Here is a 20095-nt window from a genome sequence, read left to right as displayed (position 1 = left end):
GTGCTGTTCGTTTTCTCCCCAAGCGCTCCGCACTGTGACTTTCTCCTCTTTGCTTTCTCCCTTTCAACAAACCGTAGTGCTGTGTTTGTCTGCACCCTCTTTAACCTTAGCTCTCTGCTTCCCTTCATCCTCACTGCGGCTCGGCTTCACCATGTCACAGGATCAATGAGTTGACAAGAGAAGACACCTTTGTGGACCTGATTCCTAGTGAAGGAACTAACCAGGTACAAAGACTGAGGGCTATCTTGACTACAGTGATGGTGGAGTTCAGGATCCTGGGAAAAGGGAGCCTGACAACTGCGTCCAATTCTGGGCTCCCCAGTACAAAAAAGAGAGGGATCTCTTGGAAAGAGTCCAGCGGAGGGCCACAAAGATGGTGAGGGGCCTGGAGCATCTCTCCTATGAGGAAAGGCTGAGTGAACTGGGTCTGTTCAGCCTTGAGAAGACTGAGAGGGGACCTGATCCAGGTCTATAAATATCTGAGGTGTGGGGGGCAGAATGGCGAGGACGGACTCTTTTCAGTGGTGAGTGGAGACAGGACAAGGGAAAAGGAAACTGCAACATAGGAAGTTCCGCACAAATGTGCGCAAGAACTTCTTTACAGTGAGGTGACGGAGCACTGGAACAGGCTGCCCAGGGAGCTGGTGGAGTCTCCTTCTCTGGAGATGTTCCAGACCTGCCTGGATGCCTACCTGTGCGACCTGCTGTAGGGAGCCTGCTTTGGCAGGGAGGTTGGACTCGATGATCTCTGGAGGTCCCTTCCAACCCCTACAATTCTGTGATTCTGTGATGCCCCCATCCCAGGACCCTTCTGCCAGACAGGCAGCGGTCTAGCCACAGTCAGCTTTGTTCCAGTGCCTTGAGCAGCTCTCAAGGCTGCATCCTCCCAGCCCACTACCTCAGGTTAAGATATGGCTTTGGGAATTGGAGCTCCTGTGCTCCAGATGTGGCCAACAGCTGCACAGCTGTGCAGGACCAGCACACACTTCTAAATCCCCACCTGAGTGAACCCTCAGCTAATTAAGGTCTGATTTTCAGGCCATCCTCTGTGGAGCCAAGAGATGAACTCGGTATATTCTGTGATTCCGTGAGTCAGAGGAGAGCTCAGGGTTCCCTCAGCTTTTGGGTTGTCCTGTCAAGGCTGTGCTATGCAGAAGGCTGTCAGAATAAAATACAGTAAAAATAAAATAGGAAGCCAATGCATTCTTTCAGAAAACAGTTCTGCTGGATAATCCCAAGTTTGTTTGTTTGTTTGTTTGTTTTTAATAAGTCATAATTTGGTAACACCACCAAGGTATTATTGAGCTTTCTACAGTAAATGAATACCAGTTGGAGCCCTGACGAACTGACAGGGCCTTGCCACAGTCAGCTCCTTTCAGAAATTAAGGATTCAGTGCCAGACAGATCTGCAGCTTGGACACACACAAAACAGACATGGTGGGTTTGTCTGGCTCTGGCATGCCTAACTCTAGCAGCAGCCCTGACAGCCAGCATCACTTCTGGGAACATCTGTAGATTAAAAGTATAATTTGGAATTATCCATAGGAGAAGCCATCAGGTGCCATACTTCTTTACTAAGGAAAGCACAGCAGACATCAACAGCTGGAAGCTGAAATGGAGCCAAGCTGAACTGTAGCATGTGCAGATGTCTCCCCAGAGGTGATCAATGCCACTCGGGCTCCTTACACTGCTGGATGAAGGGTGCAGATGGGTAGAATACATGCGCCACAAGATCCCAGCCACTGTCAAGCTCTCTCAGCAGGGAATACCTCAACCAAATGCTGGGTTCAGCCACTCTGGGCTCAATTTCCATGTCTGTAACCGTATTTCCATGGCATCCCGTCCCCACCAAACCTCACAGAACTCACCTTGCTGCCCTCCCATCCCACTCCCACACTCTGGTTTTGGCCAGTCCTCTGGAATGTCTTCTCTGGGCACAGGTGTGGGTACTGGAGAGGACCAAGTCCTCCCAAGGAGAGCCATTCCCATCTCCACGCAACTCACAAGCCCAAGGTTCTCATCATGGTAGCTCGTCACGATCAGCCTGGGGGGAGGTCTCCGACAGAGGATGCCAACACTGGCTGTGAACCACTTGAGAATAGAGGCAGAAAGGAAAAAGAAACAGCCCAGCTGGCAGCTCAGACGCTGCCGGGAGAGGAAGCGGCAGGTTGAGCTGAGGACACGGCTCATTATGCCACCCCCACAGGTGCATGGCGCGGAGCGGCCGGCGGCAGTGCTGGCAGGGGGAGGCAGCAGCCGGCGTCCTCGGCATCAATAGGCAAGGACAAACTAAACATCACCATCATCACCAACAGCCGTTTCCGTCCCCTTCCTCCCAAGTGCCCTCAGGAGTCGGGGGGGACTGATGAGATGCAGTGTCACAAGGACGTGGGAGAGGCTGCTGGAACAAAATATTCCGGTGCTGCTGCTGCCTTCAGTGGCTTTCAAGACCAGCCCAGATAAAGCCCTAAGCAACTCTCTGCGATCCCACGTCTGAGCCTGTTTTGAGCAGGGCTTTGGGCAAGACACCTCCTGGAGACCCTTTCATGCTCAGTGTCAGGCAGGCCTTGTGCTGAGGCTCCCAAGAATGGTGGAGGTACTGGTGGCTGGCAGAGCCACCTCAATTGGATGGTCTCCTCCGGGGACAGACCAGGGGCTGCCAGAGTACGGAGGAACAGAATGTGCCCTCATGACCAAGTTCACCTACACAGCATGCAGGCTGAAGCTGACCCCAAGACCTGGAAGACAACCCACCACCAGCACCACCTTGCAGATATGACCACTTGAGATCACAGCTAGGACACTAACCGGTAGGGAAGGAGGTGTCTACTCAGCAAGAAAAAATAAAGAGTGATACAATAATTAAAAAAAAAAGAAGGAAAAAAAGAAAGAAAAAAAAAAAACGGATATGGCTTTTTCTTTCAGCCCTTTCCTCATCCTGCAGCTCCGGGTGCTGAAAAAGGAGGGTGGCATCTCCGAGGATGGGAACAGGCAGGAAGAAGAGACAGCACCGAATACGTGGGCGCTGCTCCCACTGTAGAGAACAGAGTACAAACCCTGATGCTGCCGCCAAGCCCGGTGTCCTCAGATGTATCTTTGGAGCTTGCCCAGCCAGACTTCCACGTGTCACATGGATCGGGAGAGCCTAAGCAGGACTGGGGGCACTGCGGCAGTGAGTGCCATGGCTCCTGCCTGTCTGCTCAGCCATGCTGGGATCTGTGCACGCAAGGCTGAGGAGTGTCCCACATAAGCTTCCAGCCTGAGGAGGCTGCGGTAGAGCCATGGGAGAGGCCTGTTTACTGCTTTTACAGCAGCAGGGACTCAGCACCTAACATGCATATATGGAGTTGCAGAGCTCAATGGCCTCATCTGCTGTTCTGACCTTCAAACACTAGATAATTATGTAAGATGTTTCATCAGAAAAACGGTCCCACTGCTTTGAGCCATGGTTCCCAGCCTCCCCGCTCTCTCTCCCTGGGATGAGGCTCAACTGCTAAGGCAGGCTTTGGGAAGAGATGAAGATTGGGGTGACACCTTCACAGTGTGCTCCTTGACCCCAGCAGCTCACAGCCCGGGAAATTTCTCAGCCAGAAAAATCACCACCGTGCTCACCAATCTGCAGTGGATTTTCTCTTTGCTTAATTGCATTTTGACCCCAGACAAGTTTTTCACACCTTCAGCATCCTCCTCATCAAAGTCAGCAGCTCCACAGGTTAATCCCGAACTGCTGCAGGAAGCACGCTCTTGCCCCGAGGTACCACTGCCAATTTTAGCACGTGGTGGCAGCAAGCACTTTAAAGGAAGAGAGCTCGAGCAGCCATTCCCTGCTCAGCTTCCCCCAGACACACATGATTTTATTATTCTCCGTCATCCCTCCCTCAGTCATCTCTTCCCCCAGACGGAAGAGAGCTAGTTTATGTAATTGTTCCTTGTATGGAAACTGCTTCATAGCCTTAATTATTCCCATCACCCTTCCCTGTGTTTTTCTAGCATTTCTTTAAAAGGGTGCCGGATGTGCTGGTGGATAATAGACTGTGGAAGAGCAACTTTGGTTAAAGAGGACACAGCCAACCACAGCATCCAGAAAGGGAGGCAAGGGCTCTGCTTACCCTTCTCCTGCCCTGCTTTTGGCAGCCTCCAGGCTGCATTCAGGCCCCATGCTGTAGCCTCCCGGTAAACGCGCCTGTTCCCACTGTCCTTGTTTCAGCCCACACAGCTGCACACCAAGCGGTCGTTTTTGAATGCAGACAAGGTCAGAGCCTGCTGTGCCCCAGGGCTGCAATGCCTTCACTGATGAATGACTCAGAAAGGGAGCTGAAGGAGTTTGCAAGCCCAGGGCACAGGCATCACAATGCATGAGCGGCACAAGCCCTTTGTAGCAAGAGCAGCGATCCCTCAAGGCACACAGATAGCAAAACAAATAGACAGCAAGATAGACAGATAACAGTAAGTGCTGGTTTAATATCACGATGAGTCAGATGCTGCGCGAAGAGCACAGTGCAAACACTGACTCTTCCAGTTCAGGAATGGGCAGAAATGATCATGGGCAGCCACCTGCATGCCACCAGGAGACAGCAAATGTATCACCAGCCCCAGCACAGGGCCAGGCAGGGGGACCCATGCTGCGTCTGATCTGCTATAGAACCAAACATCCCCCTGAAATACCCCATTCAGAAACCTCCTCCACTCGGCTACGACGACACGGCACTTGCATCACGACAGCAGCACATTACGCACATCACCTCCCAGCTCTGAAGTCAGGACTTCATGGGTGCGTTTCTCCTGGATGCAGGCTCCAGAGAAGTCTTCCAAACAGGCACAAGACACAGAACTATGGCTTCCCAAAGGGCGGCTCTTCCTGCAAGGCACGGCCCTCGGGAAGCCAATATAACAGCACGAGGCCTGCAGCAGCCGTGTGGGGAGCAGCAGTGCCCTGTCCCTGCACCAGTGCCCTGTCCCTGCATGCTGACACGCAGCGCTCAGCAGCCACAGCGGCACCCGGTCCTGCCTGGGACCTGCACCTCCACAGTGAAGCGGCGTCGTCCTGCCCTCCACAGAGACGGCCCCTGTTAGGAGCAGGAACCCACACCCTGCGCACGGCTCCAGGCACACAGACCCGCTGCTGTCTCCCTGGGACAGCTCAGTCCAAGGGAGCCCTCGGTGCTGCACTGCCCACCCGAGGTCGCCGCCAGGCTCCGCCGCTACCTGCCGGGACCCAAGATGGCGGCTCGTCCGGCCCCGCGCCCGCCGGAGGGGCGCCGCGCTGCGCCCCGTGACGTCACACGTTCCAGAAGGTTCGCGAGGGCATCCCGCCGCTCCCCAACGCCTCACGAGCGCTGCGAGGGGGGGCGGAGCCTCGAGCCGAGCCTACACCCAATGACAGCGCGCGGGAGGGGCGGTGTCGGCTTGAACTGTCCAATGCCCGGTGGCGGATAGAGAGGAGGGGCGTCTCGGCTCCACCCACTCCCTTCTCCTCGCCTTCCGAAAGGCGAAAACCAATCAGCGCGGCTTTCTGCGGGGACGGACGCCACCTGCATCCAATAGAATGCGGCGGGGCGGGGCCGGCACCACCTCCGCTCCACTCTTTGCCGGGGAGCGCGGGCGGGACTCCCCAGACGTCACGGCTAGTGGGGGCGGGAGAGGGGGCGGCAGAGTGCGTGCGCGGCGCCCCGGGACAGCGCGAGCGGTGAGTGCCGGCGGCGCCGGGACCGGTCCTGCCGGGGCCGTGTGGATGGGGCCGGACGCCGCCCTCGAAGCCGCCCTGTGGGGTGTCAGCGTGTCCCCTTGGGGGGGCCGCCGCCCCGCTGCGGGTGTGACATCAATGTCCCCCTGGGGGTGGGAGGAAGGGGCTCGTGCCCCCCTCGCTGCGAATCACAGCGCATCCGGGGAGCGGCAGGGAAGGGTTTAACACGAAATGCTGGCGAGGAGGGAGTTAACAACCCCCGACCCCCACAGTGTAATTTTGTGACCTCCCGCCCTGACTCCCCACCTGCCCCGTGAGGAGTGGAGCGGGTGTTGAGGGAACGGCTAACCTCCTCCTCCCCCCCATCCGGGTCGCAGCGTGTTGACACGGAGCCTGCAAGGAAGGAGTTAATCCCTGTCCCCAACCGAGGTGACAGTGTGTGGGGAGGGCAAAGGGTTAACTCTGCCTTTCCTACCCACCCCACCGCCCCAATTCCCAGTCGGGGTCACCTCGCCCTGCTCAGGGACGGCGCAGTGGGTTGGGGGCAATCTGCTCCACGTGGGTCGTGGAGGGGCTGCGGGGAGGAGGGGGGGGTCTGCAGTCCCATCAGTGGAAAATGGGGTCACCGAATGGGAGAGCGGTGCGGAGGCTGCGCCCCATCTCTACCTGGTGCCAGTGTGGAAACTGGGAACCCTCCGTGGGAGTGGAGGGGGCTTTTTACTCCAGCCCCACTCAAGGATGGATGCTCCGATGGGGCTACAAAGGGAGCCCCTATGGGGGGTTAATTCCATCCAAATGCAGGCATCTCCAGAGCGGGACAGGGAGTGGGGTCCCGATGTGGGAAGAAGATGAGTCCCATCCCCACACATGGGCTGGGAGTGGGGAGCCCACTCGGGGTGAACCCCTCATGAGGGCATCCGGCAGGAGTGCAGATGGGAACCCCGTGTGGGGAGCGAAGTGAGGGCTGAACTCTATCTCCTTGAATCCGATGGCATCCCAGTGGGGCTGGGTAGAGTGGGGAGCCCCATCCTGATGAGGCTGCTAATGAGGCTGGGAATGGGGTGAGGAGGGGACTCAGCCCCATTCCTATGAAATTATCTCCTTGGGGCTGGAAAAAACTTGGGGAGACCTTCAATGGAAGCACTGGGGATGATTAGCCCCCTCCCCACACGCAGGGGCGGGCTCACCCCATCCCCACGCAGGTGCTGAGTTGGGGAGGGGGTTGGGGGGGGCTGGCGGTGGGGCGGGGGAAAGCGGGCGGTGCGTGTGGGGGCCTGGGGAAGGGATGATTCATTGCGTGTACTCATGACATCGCTGGCTGCTTCTCTGCGACTGGCAGCCAGCACGGGCACGGGTGGCTCTGCCTGCCCCGCTGCCGCGCTCCCCTTGTGCTGCCTGACCAAACTTGGGCTTCATCTGCCTGCCCCGGTGCTGCCATGCCGGCCATCCTGCTTTTCTGGAGCCGCGCGGAGAGGTATGCATCCACCCCAAGCCTTGGGGCTGCGGGGTTCATCCCTGAGATGGGGACACGGTGCCCAGGGCACCTGCGGAAGGATGCTCAGCTCCAAAGTTACTGTGGGCTTCAGGGGGGAGGACGGGATGGTATCGGGTTTTTCTCAATGAAGGTGATCCCAGAAGGAGGTTTTGTGCCGTTTGGGCTGCAGCTGCCAATGAGACCGCATCCATTGAACCCATTCTGCTTGTGCCTGGGGAGGGGGCCCCGGGGGACCAAGCTCTCCACGACTTTTCCCCGCCTCGCGCATCGATGCCGTCCTACTTTTCTCCCTCCCTTTGTGGGTGCAGCAGCCTGACAGAGGGAGTGCACCATTCATTCTGCAGAGCGCGGGGACTCCCTGCCCTCAGCCGGGGTCAGGGACGGTGGCGGCGAAAGGGCGGCCGAGGGCTGGGATACAGGCAGGGCACGCAGTCCTGCTGCGGAAATGTCTTAATGTGGGAGCTCTGTGCCTCCCGGCACCAGCAATCTGCCAGAAACCAATGAGAGGAAAATCACTGCCTGCCGAGCGCCTTCATTGATGGGTTTCGGCGGCGGGGAGGGGATGGCAGCACACAAAGGACGTCGCGCTCGCCCCGTGCTGAGGACGCGCTGGCAGTGACGCCCGCATCCTCGCTGCACCCGCTGTCCTTGAGGTGATGTTTAAAATAAAATTAGAGCCTTTACGAAGGAGCGCTTGGAGCATGAATGTGTTTATGAAGTTTCGGTAAGTGGCTCTCTGTGTGTCTTGTGAGAATCGCTGTGGTTCGAGTGCACGCGGTGCCCTGGCACCGCTTATCGCCCCGCTGTGACCTCATGGTCTGGGATGGAAAATCTTAGTGGGACCGCTCTCATTGTGGGTTTGTTCCCTTACATGACTGCGGAGCAGGGAGATTACGTCAAATGATTGCTATTCAGCCGCTTGCCCATCCTGGGGCTGGACGATCTGATGTCATGTGTGGTGCTGGAACAAAGGTCTCGCTGCCTTTTTGTTAAGGGGGGAGCGGGGTTATCTGTGCAGTGCTTTGCTTCGTGTTTTTCCGAGCGCGGCAGCACCTTTCACTGCGGTGTCCTGGCTCAGAAGGCAAATCTGAAATGCTGAAATCCTCGCCCATCACAGTGCTCCTCACCCACCATCTCAGCAGCAATTTCCCCTGCTCTCGACAGGGTTAAATGGGAAGGCAGCGAAGGATGATTGAGCAGAAGGGGAGAGTGGGGCTGTGCTTGGCACAGCTGATGTCGGGAGGTGGGAGGGAGGCTGTGCGGGGACAGAGTCGTGTTTTACCACCACACGTGTGACGCTCGCCTCCGAAGTGTGCCTGGACCCAGAGGGTCACCGTCTGGGCACCCCACGGCAGCAGCGGTGAGCGGGGGGGAGGCACAGGGTGCGCCATCCCAAGGGCTGGGAGAGGGACCGGTGGTGCCCAGGGATGGGCTGGAGCCCGGCACGCGTCCTGCCAGCCAAAGACCTCTTGGTGGTGCATGCAGGTTTGGGCAGGGTTTGCTGTAAGGTTGTAGGAATCGCTGTGGGGTCTGTGGTAGCACCAATTTGGGTGAAGTCTGCTGTTCAGGGCATAGAAGCAGTTTGTCTGCAGGCTGCTGTTTGATCTTGCTGCAGGTGGCCCGTTTTCTTTAGGGGTATCTCAGATAGGAGCTTCCGTGCATGTGGAGGCTGCGTCCTGGGCTGGATGGGTGCGTTGGGCTGCCACTACCCCTGGGCAAGGAATGGCTGACTTTGGCTGTGGTAGTGCTTTGTTTCTACGGCGTGGCACAAAACAACCTTTTGGACCACCTGTGGGGACCCACTGCGTCCCCCACACCTTGTCACAGGTTCCTGCTGGGAGTCATAGAGCAGATGCAGATGGTGGTGGGCACGGGGTAGAGCATCTCGTAATGGCTGTGTGGGCTCAGTGGCTCTTAGCACAGAAGCGGGAGGGCTGTGCTGGTACAGAAACGTGCTGGCATTTAGAAGCTGGGATCTGAAGATGCTGTAGGATGCTCTTTACGCCCCCAGAGGCCTTCTCATGTCTCTAACAATAGCTCGGTGCTGCCTCTCCATTCTGCCCCACAGGCATATGGGGCAGAGTCTGGTGTCTGGCCCCATCCTCCAGACTTGAAGCTATGTAACGTGGGGCTGGAGCAGAAGGGGTAAAACTGGTGGTTTGGAGGAAGGCAGAATCATAAAATCATTAAGGTCGAAAAAAAGACCTCTAAGATCATCTACTCCAACCATCAACCCATTACCACCATGCCCAATAAACCATGGCCCTGTGGATGGACCCATGGATGCAGGGGTCATTGTGCAGGCCCTGCAGATGTGGTCCGGCAGCAGGCTGGCAGCCTCCTCTGCTCTAGCATAACAAGGGTAACCCCCATGACCTCCACTGGGTCTGGTTGGAGCAAGGATAGGAGAATGCCTGATGGCCCTGAAGATGGACAGCTGATGCGGAAACACGTCTGCTGAAGGGGCACAGAAGGCTGGAGCTGCCCAGGAGGAGCTAGGCTGGCATTAGAGCATGGGTCTAGAGAGGGGAGTGGGAGTGAGCACAAGTGCTTAGTGAAACACACTGAGAATCAGAGGATTGGCTAGGGCAAGGGCTGCGGGAGAGCACAGCAAGGATATTAGGTTGGATATCAGGAAAAAATTATTTTCAGAAAGAGTGGTGAGGCTTTGGAACAGGCTGCCTGGGAAGGTGATGGAGTCACTGTCCCTGGAGGTGTTCAAGTAATGTGGAGGTGTGGCACTGAGGGATATGGTCACTGGGCATGGTGGGGGTGGATTGGGGTTAGACTTGGTGATATTAGTGGTCTTTTCCAGCCCTAATGATTCTAGGATTCTAAGGAGGAGGTAGCTGGTGTGGGTTGGCTTGGGAGAATTGGAGCCTTCAGTGGGGAAACCGAATGGGAAAAGACAATGGAAAATGCTATTTGGGAAGTGTGGCCTCGTGACTCATTGAGCTGCTCCCCAAGTTTCCATGATCGTGCCGGGTTCACTGTGCCCTCAGCGTGCCTGTGGAGTGAATTAACTGCCGCCCCTTTTTCTTGGGCTATGGCTGTTGGGTTTTCAATGCCTTAGTATAGGCATGGCTTGGTCCTGAGCCTCCCACATGATGGAGAAAGTGAGTGCAGGGAGCTGCTGCCTGTGCTGACCTCACTGCATCGTGTCAGGCTGCGATTGCATTTCACCGTCTCTTATAACACTTAATAATTCTGGCTTACTGCAGTAGTTACATGGAGGCTCTAAGGGAGAGCAAGTCAGGCTAGAAAGCATTTTATTTAATTTTTTTTTTTTTAAGAAAAAAGCCTCCCACCATCGCAAGATGTTTCTGTCTAACGGCTTCGTTCCCTCTGCGCTAAATACAAATTACAGCTCTGACATGCTGGAAGCACTTATCTCCAGCTGAATGCCAATTGCTTTCAGGAACAAAAATGTTTGAAGTTCCTCTAAGGTGAGCACGGCGGCGCAGTCCCCGCTGCTCCCCCAGCACTGTTGGTGCCCGGTATGGGGCTGCAGATCCCCGTGGGGGGAGGGAGGGCACGGCTGCATTTAGCCTGTCACGCCTACAACAGCCTCGGTGACGTCCTCGCCCCTATAAGCACCCTGCTCATCGTGTGGTGCTCCCTGTCCAGCGAGCGGAGCGCGCGGGATGGCTCCTTCTGTCCCTGCCTTGGCAATGGGGCAGGGGAAGCTGCAGCCAAGGGGAGCACTGGCCGTGCCGCACTAAAGCTTCCCTGTGCTTTGCCTCTGCCCTGCCTCGGAGGAAAACTTGAGTTGGGGTGGCTGCGGTGCTGCTGGATGGTACGATGCGGGGTGCTCTGTGATAAGTGGGTGCTGATCCCACCTCCCGCTGTGCCCCAGTGCTGTGCTCACCTTACAGAGTGCCATCTTTCTGCTTTCAGGAATAAGTACTCAGCGCCTGGCAACGTCACTGCCGTCATGGGGAAGGACTACTACAAGATTTTGGGCATCCAGTCTGGAGCCAACGAGGATGAAATCAAGAAAGCCTACCGGAAAATGGCCCTCAAGTATCACCCCGATAAGAATAAAGACCCCAATGCCGAGGAGAAGTTCAAGGAGATCGCGGAGGCTTACGACGTGCTGAGTGACCCCAAAAAGCGAGCTGTGTACGACCAGTATGGGGAGGAAGGTAAGGGGACGATGGGGGGGGACACAGAGGCATCCCAGGCTCCTGAGGAGGTTGGTATGGGTGAGATGGGGTGCTAACGCCCAGCTTGCAGTACCTCCAAGTGGGAGTTGAAGTGGGAGAATCATTTCTCCACCAGTCCCGCTTTGCTCTGCTGCCAGAAGTAACGCCCTGACCCATTTCCCCGCTCCCCAGCCAAGGAGATGGCACCTAGTGTTTGGCAGTGCCGCCCCAAAAAGCTGAATGCTGAGGTGATGGAGGAGAATGGAGCCTGTGTGCTGGGACGGTGCTAGAGCAACCCTTTCCTCGACCTAAATTTCCATCACAGCAGTGCTCTCTTTGCCTGCATGTCCCCCACAGGTTCCATGTTCGCGTGCTGCCAGCCCCACTTTTCTCCCTGGGACAGGCTGACCTACATGATTCAAAGCTTTTCCCAATTTAAGTAATAGGTTTTTTGTTTTGAAACCAAGCGGCTGCTGTTGTCTCCCGGTTGGCATGGAGGAGGAGAGCAGCTCCACCACACACAGCCTTATTAGTCGAATATGGAAGCCTGCAACCCCATTTGCTGAGGGTGAGGAGAGCACTGAATAGCATCGGCATTAATCAGCCGGGGACTTGGGTGCTGAAAAGAGCAGCAGGTCCACTGTGCTCTGTGGAAGGTGCAGCCCCTCCTGGGGGCCCAGCAAGCAGGTGCACCTGCTCTTGGGACAGCAGAGATTCCTTTGTTGGCCCAGCTGGCATAGAACAGGCCCTGTGCTGTGCAATCTTAGGGGGCAAGACTTGAGAGGGGACAGAGTTTTGCTCCTGACCGATGGAAATTATTTGCACTCCTGAAAGATGCTGGAGAATGAGAAGTATCTGAAACTTAAGCGAAAAGCAGAGGAGCTCTGTGAAGAAGTGACCAGAGGTTGTCAGCAGTCAGGATATGAGAGCAGACCTGGGGAAAATCCCTCTAGGTTTATTTGAGCAAATCTTGGGTGAAGTTCCAGGAAATCTCTGTCTGGCAGTGTGCTGCCTATAGGCATTACTCAACCCGTTATTTGTGTCACTGCCACAGGGGATGCACAGAGCCACGGTGATTTGCTGCTGTTTAAAATTAGAAGCAGCTTTCTCCAGGGAGAAAGTAGCATTTCCTTGGGGGCACCGCTGAAATCAGACCCTGCCTTTGCCTTTGATGGGCATCGTGGAATTAAAGCAACTGTGTAAAGGTGAAAGCTGCTGGTTGCACAGTCCAGGGTCAGAGTCCATCAGCAGGGGCTGCTGAAGTAAGAGTGAGTTCAGTAGTGCAGAAGAAAATAGCTGTGGGGGAACAGCCCCTCATGGCAGTGGGGCTTGGAACTGATTGTACCTCGTTATCCCTGGCCCCATAGCTAGATTTGGGATTGAGTTACCCAAAACAGAAGCAGCAGCAGGTTCAGCCCTTAGGGGACATGGGGTTGCCTGCAGAAATCCCAGCATCTGCTCCGCAGAGCTCAAGCACCAGCAACACCAAGTGCCTTCAGTGAGCAGTGCTGGTGGCCCCAGCAGATTCAGTCATCTCCCATCTGCTCTGTGCTGCTGAGCATCTGTGGGCTTTTTGCATGTGCAAGGGCAGGGCTTGGATTTCCCTGTGGCTGGTAGCCACTGAGTTATTTCCGGAGTTCCCTGGTTAGTAGCCCAGTCTCTGCTGCCCATAGTCATGCACCAGGACACTTCCAGTTAGGAGAGAATGACCCATCCCTGGGGTTGGGAAATACTGTCTCCCATTGCACACCTGGGACAATAACTGAGCTACAGCTTGCAGCAACGTGATCCAGGTGTCAGTATTTGGAGAGTTTTCTGGGCCCCATGGAATGAGATGGGCTTGCGAGGTTTGCTTCTCCTGCCCTACAGCCCAGCCCCCAACCTGGGAACCATGCCAGGGAAAGGTGAAGCTCTCAAAACTAGACCTGCACAGCTGAGAGGTAGGAGAGGAATGTTGCTGCTCTTTTCGCCCCCTGTGGAGCTGTGGACCCCGCGAGGAGGCTGAGAGCCCAACTGGGCAAAGGAGATCCCAGCTAGGGAGAGTGTGAGGAGAAGAAAAAGTCCTCTTCCACCCAGGAGGATAAGCTCCGCAGTCAGAGTGTGTCCCCTCTGTGTTTTTCCCCTCCTGCTGCCAACAGTGAGGATGGTACTGGCACAACAGCAACCCATCAGAAATAGTCCTTTACTATCACCAGCATGCCCTGAAAATAGCTCTTGAGTCTGGCTTGTGTTAACCTTTCCCTGGTCAAAAAATGGGCCCCCAGAGGCATCTTATTGGTGTGACCTCTAGGGATTACCTGTGGTGCAGCTGTCAGTGTAGTTCACCTTGGGTAGCAGATAACTCACCCACGGTGGGTTTTGTGTGAGCCTTGACTGAGTATTGTTGACTAAATGATGGCCAGAGCACTGGCCATGGCAAATCTGCTCCACCTGCCGCTCACAGTGGCAGATGGTGGGATTCTTAGCCTCCTGTAATGCGCAGGGTTTCTTTAGCTAGTTTTCTCTGGACTGGGCAAGGTGTTTGGCAAGAAGTGCTGCTGTTACACTTAGAAGTGATGAGGTTGTGCTATGGGACTGGAAGGGTTCACTTGTTCAGGCTTGGAAGGCACAACAGGATGGAAGGAAGCCTGCCAACAGGGAAAAAAAGGATATGGGCTAGTCATGAAATATATTGGATGAAAGGAGGTAATCAAGCAAGCATTTCAGAAAGAACGGGACCAGAAGGGCTTTTGACCTTGAGCTTGCTGGGTACAAAATCACAGAATATCCCGAATTGGAAGGGACACATAGATCATCCAACTCATGGCTCCTTACAGGACCACACCCAAAATTCAAATCCCCTCTCTGAGAGCATTGTCCAAGCACTTCCTGAGTTCTGGAAGGCTTGGGGTGGCGACTGCTGCCCTGAAGAGCCTGTTCTGTGCCCACCGCCCCCTGCTGAAAAAGCTTTTCCTAATAACCAATCTGACCCTCCTCTGATGCAGCTTCATGCAAAATACAAGCAGGGGTTGAGATGGTGCCTCCCCGGCCTGTGGAGATCATGCTGCTGCTCGAGGAGTACAGGTGCCGTGGGTCTCAGCAGCTTTCTCCTGGCAGGGAACATTAATGTCTTCTCTTCCCCATTCTCTTCCAGGTCTTAAGACTGGAGGTGGCTCCTCTGGTGGCTCAGGGAACACTTTCCACTACACGTTCCATGGAGACCCCCACGCCACTTTTGCGTCTTTCTTTGGAGGCTCCAACCCTTTCGATATCTTCTTCGCCAGCAGCCGCTCCCGGATGTTCAATGGCTTTGACCAGGAAGATATGGATATCGATGATGATGATGATCCTTTCAGTGCCTTTGGCCGTTTTGGCTTCAATGGCATTAATGGGGTTCACCGGCGGCACCAGGAGTCCCTGCACACACGGAGGAAGGTCCAAGACCCGCCTGTCATCCATGAGCTCAAGGTGTCCCTGGAAGAGATCTACCATGGCTCCACCAAGAGGATGAAGATCACCCGCAGAAGGCTCAATCCTGATGGCCGGACCATGCGAACTGAGGATAAGATCCTTAACATTGTCATCAAACGGGGTTGGAAGGAGGGAACCAAAATCACATTCCCCAAAGAAGGGGACGCCACCCCAGACAACATCCCTGCTGACATCGTCTTCATCCTCAAGGACAAGCCTCACTCGCACTTCAAGAGGGATGGGACGAATGTGGTCTACACCGCAAACATCAGTCTTAAAGAGGTGAGTGTCGGTGGGAAGGAAATGGCACGGGCTGAGAGGTGGCACGTGGCTGTGCCACATGAACCAGGATGGGAGCCAGGCCTCATCCTGTGCTGACGGGGGACCAGGTAGGGGCACGAGAGACCAGCGTTCAGTTCTGGAGAGCTGCTCAACTGCTGTGCTGGGTGTAGAACATGGGTACTGCGATCTCTGCTGAGCGCGTCTGGAGCAAACACAGGTGGTATTTACCCATTTTCTCCCTTACCCGTGTGCCTTAACCCTTCTATTTCAGAGTAGGGTATATGGAAGAGAGCTCAGGTGCTCTGTAGGAACAAGGGAGGACCCAAGCTTTCTGACATAAGTCTGGTGCCTGCCTGTTCTCACAGCCACGCAGCTGTGGCTCTGCTGTCCCACATGGCGATGGTACCTTTTCACCTGGTCAGAAGACAGGGTCACGCCTCATTCTTGCTGAGAACTGCTTCAGCCCAAACAGTTGATTTTTGGGGGGGTTCTTCCTTCCCTAAATACAGAGCAAATTAAACAAAATATTCAGCCTGTGAGCAAAATGCAGCACATTCCTGCCATCAGTCCTGGAGGTCACAGCGCGACTCACGCCAGAGCAGCAAACCAGGTGAAGGTGGGAAAGGAAGGGGAGCTTACCTCAGCTCAAGATGTGCCTTCGCTGCTGCTGCTAACTGCTTTTTAATAAATCCCAGCTGGCAGCTGCATTTAACTTTGACGATTATGGCAGCTGCCATTTGCTGTTCCTTTCAGACTGTAGACGCTGTCTGTCTTCTTAATGAGCTCTTTTTTTTTTTCTTTTTCTTTGAAGACAGATTTATGTTCTGAAATTCAGTAGCATTTAATAGAAGTAAGCTCAATGGGCCAGACCTGAGGCAAGGAAACGTGAGCTGCTGAGCGTGCTAGCAAGCTGAGAGCTCTGTGATGACACGGACTGACACTGGCTGTCCTGGGGTCAAGGGAGCACTGTGGGGCAGGCAAAGCTGGGTGCTCTGAAGCAAGCTCCTCTCATGTTAACCTGTAGGATGGGAGCTGATTTTACATCGTGGTGCAGAACGGATTCAAACAAAGAGGTTATTCCTATGGCAAGTGGCCTCTCTAGAAATACTTGGGAGAGGCTGCCTCATTTATGGCATCCTGCATGCTATATCACAGCTGCTTCCTTCTGTGCGCTCCCATATCTGTTAAAATTAACCCCAAGCTGTTTTAGTCAGTGCCTGACCTGTTAGTCCAGGTGGACAGAGCTGTGCTCAGCTCTGCCTTTGGAGCAGCAAGCTGAGAAACTGCCTGGCTCCTGCCTGCAAGATGTCTGTGGTCTCCATCCAGCTGCCCGTCAACAGAGCATGTGTTGGCATTTGCTTTGCTTGATGCAGTCACAAAGAGAGACTGCTGGAAATTGCTGGTCTGGGCAAATTCCTCATCTCTTTGAGCTGGGCTTCCTGTTCTTTGCACAGCCTCACTGCAGACCAGACGTGGGGGAGCTGCTGGCCTGGCTGCCATCCTCAGCCCAATGCTTGCCAGGGTAGGGCAGTGCTCTACTGCTTTCATCTTCCATGAGTCGCAGCAGCTTAAGAGCTGCAAAACGTGAGCAGATGCCAGGAGCTCCCCAGCTCCATATGCCATCATCTCAGTATGTGATGGAGCAAATCACAGCACAACCTCTTCATCTAAGCCTACAGCTATAGCCTCTAGTTCTGTCCTCGTGCTTCATCCTTGCAGGAGCCTTGTTTTAGCTGGAGCTTTGAGCTTCAATGCTGGAGTGAGCAGCACAGCACGGTGCCAGCAGGAGCTGGGAGCTGCAGTCCCACTTGTAGTCATGTGCAGATACATGGGGAGGGCAGGAGGACTGGGGACGCAGCATCACCTGCTTCTTTTGTCTCCTTCCCAAACTGTAGTAGGGGTGAACTCAGTCTGCTGGCTCTGTGGTTGGGACTTGCAACCCCCAGAGCTGCCTCCAGCAGTGCCAGGTCAAGCAGAGGTGATGGTGAGGGGTTGCCAAGGATGGGCAGCTGCGTGGCTCCTTGGGGCATGGGTGCTGCAGATGAAGGAAGTGGAGCTAGGCTTCCCTAGAGCCTTGTGGGCTGCAGGGAACTATCCATTCCAAAAATTACAGTGGGTGGCTAAGGGAGGGAGGAGTGACAACACTAACAGCCCTGTCAGCCTCCCAGTAGGATTATCAGCACTGTTGGGTTCTCAAGGAGATGGGAGCAGCAGTACCCCACAACATCCTTCACCTGACATCACCTTCCCTGAAGTACCAGCAGCCCCCCCATTGCCACGAGCAGAGTGGGACTGCTGCTGACCCAGATAGAGCTCAGCGCTCACAGCTCAGACATCAAACCCACGCCGGTTTCATACCCAGGCAGAAACTGAGACACTTTCTAGGATGCAGGGCAGCTCCCATGGCTGCGCTCACTGCGTCTCGCCCCAATATGGGCTCTTGTGTTGCCTGAACAACCAGTTTTCCTACACGGCAGCAAAGTTGGGCCAGAAGGATAAAAAATAGGAACATACGGTGGAGGAGTGATCGCCTCAAACTCTTACATCTTGGCTCTCAGAAGGAAACACTGAGATCCTGTCTGTATGTGCTGTTCCCACCTGCTTCTGCTCCCATCCCACAGCTTTTGCAGGGCAAGAACCGTGCTGGGGGGCAGCACCCATGTGTGAGCCTGGCAGGGCTCTGCTCCATCAACCCCCCGTTCTCTTCTGTGGGTTGGATGCAAACATCCCAGCCGCTTTTCTCCTGCCCTCTTTCCATGTCAAACGCTCACTCTGGGAGAAATTTTTCCTGATATTCAACCTGAAACCTGGCTGCAGCCTCCCACCTCCTTAGCCCAAGATCCAAGCCCAGCATGGATGGTGCTGTGTTGGCTTTGCTGCAGAGCCTCAGCAGCACAGAGACTGAGAGGAGAGCTGTTCCTGCTGGTGCCTCCTCTTGCGATGGCTCTGGAAGCTTTTTCAGAGGATGGCAGCTGCAGAGCATCCTTCCCTACTTCCTTTTGGGTGTCTTTTGGGGATGGGGGTGGACAAGTGCTTTGTGTGCAGGGCAGGACCAGCCCTAGGAGTCCTCCCCTTCCAGAATTATCGCTCTGCAGCCTCTCTCCTTGCTGAAAGCCTGGAGACACTGCTGCCCACATATACAGCAGAGCTGTCTGAGTTATTTAAGGACACAAGGATTTTCTTGCTGCATTCCCACGTCACGTGGCTTGCTCATGCAGGCTGGTTTGCGGCTGCTGCCGGTTTCTGCAGTAGGCAGCACCCAGTTCCAGGGATAGAATGGCAGCTTTAAAATCACCTCTTGGCTTTGCCATGGGGGAATGGAGAACGAAAAGACCTCCCTGTGGCAGGGATGCAGGGCCCACTGGGGTCACACTCCCCAGGCCTGCGTTTTCAGGTCCTGCCTCACTGCCTCTTCCTTCTTGGGTCACCAAGGTGTAAAAATAGCCGTGGGGCAGCGGCGCGATGCCATAACCCATGGCGGCCCCAGCTTCCAGGAAAGCATGGTGCTGTGCCGCGTGGCTGTGCCGTGCCACGTGCCCTGGGCTGTGCTATAGATAACCCCAGGTCTGCGCAGCGACAGCTGATGCACCGCAGAGGCATCCGATGAGCTCAGCTGGGTTTTCGGCTGCCCCTATCCCCGTCCCAGCTCCCCAGTCAGGTGGCGAGGAGCTAAATTTAGGCCGCTTGTTGTTGGTCATTGGTGGTGCCGTGGGGAGGAGCAGGGATGGGGACTCGGCAACACAGGGTGGGAGGCTCAGGGCTCTCGTGGTGCAGTTACGGGGCCGGCTGATGGTGTGTCTCCCTTCCTGTCCCCTCAGGCCCTATGCGGCTGCACCGTGAACATTCCCACCATTGACGGGAGGGTGATCCCGCTGCCCTGCAACGACATCATCAAGCCGGGCACAGTGAAGAGACTGCGCGGGGAGGGGCTGCCTTTCCCCAAGGCCCCCAGCCAGCGAGGAGACTTGATCGTGGAGTTCAAAATCCGCTTCCCGGACAGAATAGCTCCCCAGACGAGACAGATCCTCAAGCAGCACCTCCCATGCTCCTAGAGCCCCGGGGACTCTCCTCCAAGCAGCAATACTCCAAATGCACGTGCCGCAGCATCTGGCTCACACAGAGCAGAGGTGCCAGAGCACTTTCAAATGCAAAAAACCCACTTTTCTTCCCCAAAACTCCCATCTGTCCCACCCACCTCTGCCCCTCTTGCCCTATTTTGTACTCCAGTGGTGGGAGAGTCTCCTGCCCTCACCTCTCTCCCAGCTGCCGCCTTTTTTTGTTTTCAGAGGTCCGGCTTTGCTGCCTCGCACAAGCGCACGGCACAGGCTGTGACTTGGGGATGTGCATCACTTTGTGGTTTTTGTGTCACCCGCTTTTCAAGCCAACCTTCTGACCGGAGGGTGGGATTGTAGGGAGCTCAGAGCAGTGTAAATAGGACTTCACGGGATCTCGCATCCCTCCGTGTTAGATTTCTCTTCCCTTCTTTGATACTTGCTGCTGTTCAAGGTCCCGCCGTACCGAGGTGCCAAGGAAACCGTCCTGAGCGCGTACGGCCAAGGGACCGCTCCTACCGGACCGTTTCTAACCTGGGACCACAGCACCCAATCCTACTGCGGTCCCCTCTCCTGTGCCAAGACCACCACCGAGTGTCACCTGTGCCAATGGACGGAGCTCAGAGCAGTGGGGACGGTCCCTTCCAGCCTCCTGCCCAGGCTGGGAGCTTTCTTGTTCAGATGTGTTGAGTTTGCATTGCTGCTTTATTTTTTAATACATATATTTAGCTCGTTAGGTAACTCCGTAAGGGTTTTCTCTGCCCGTTTTGGGTTTCCTGGAGTGGTTGACCCCGCTGTTGGGGAGCAGCTCAGCCATACAAACAACCTGCCTGTGAGAGTGGAGAATGTGTGTAGCACAAGACTGGGTGCAAAAGCAGAGCCAAGCGTGAGCAGAGCTGTGGTTTTGACTAGTGTTCGAGTTCAACCTTATGGATTGTAATAGGTAGAGAAATGCACGTGTATATATTTTTCTACAAGGAAGTCTAAT

At 55.3% G+C, this 20095-nt stretch overlaps 1 protein-coding gene across 2 annotated transcripts; it reads left to right on the top strand.

Moving 5' to 3' along the window:
• Positions 1–7119: 7119 nt before the first annotated feature.
• DNAJB5 (DnaJ heat shock protein family (Hsp40) member B5) lies at positions 7120–19107 on the top strand (the record flags this gene model as incomplete). 2 transcript variants are annotated; one of them, XM_079548357.1, is made up of 4 exons in its annotated part: positions 7120–7157; positions 11076–11323; positions 14457–15055; positions 18874–19107. In XM_079548357.1, the coding sequence occupies 4 exons, from the start codon at positions 7120–7122 to the stop codon at positions 19105–19107; spliced, it is 1119 nt and encodes a 372-aa protein (XP_079404483.1). The 2 variants fall into 2 exon arrangements, with proteins under 2 accessions (XP_079404483.1, XP_079404482.1); XM_079548356.1 differs by lacking the exon at positions 7120–7157 and adding an exon at positions 7835–7902.
• Between the last annotated feature and the right edge of the window lie 988 nt (positions 19108–20095).

This window comes from Tetrao urogallus, assembly GCF_951394365.1.
Source record: "Tetrao urogallus genome assembly, chromosome: Z".
In the NCBI taxonomy this organism is placed as follows: Eukaryota; Metazoa; Chordata; class Aves; order Galliformes; family Phasianidae; genus Tetrao; species Tetrao urogallus.
The sequence above is the reverse complement of the archived record's forward strand: the minus strand, read 5'-3'. Positions and strand labels throughout refer to the sequence as shown.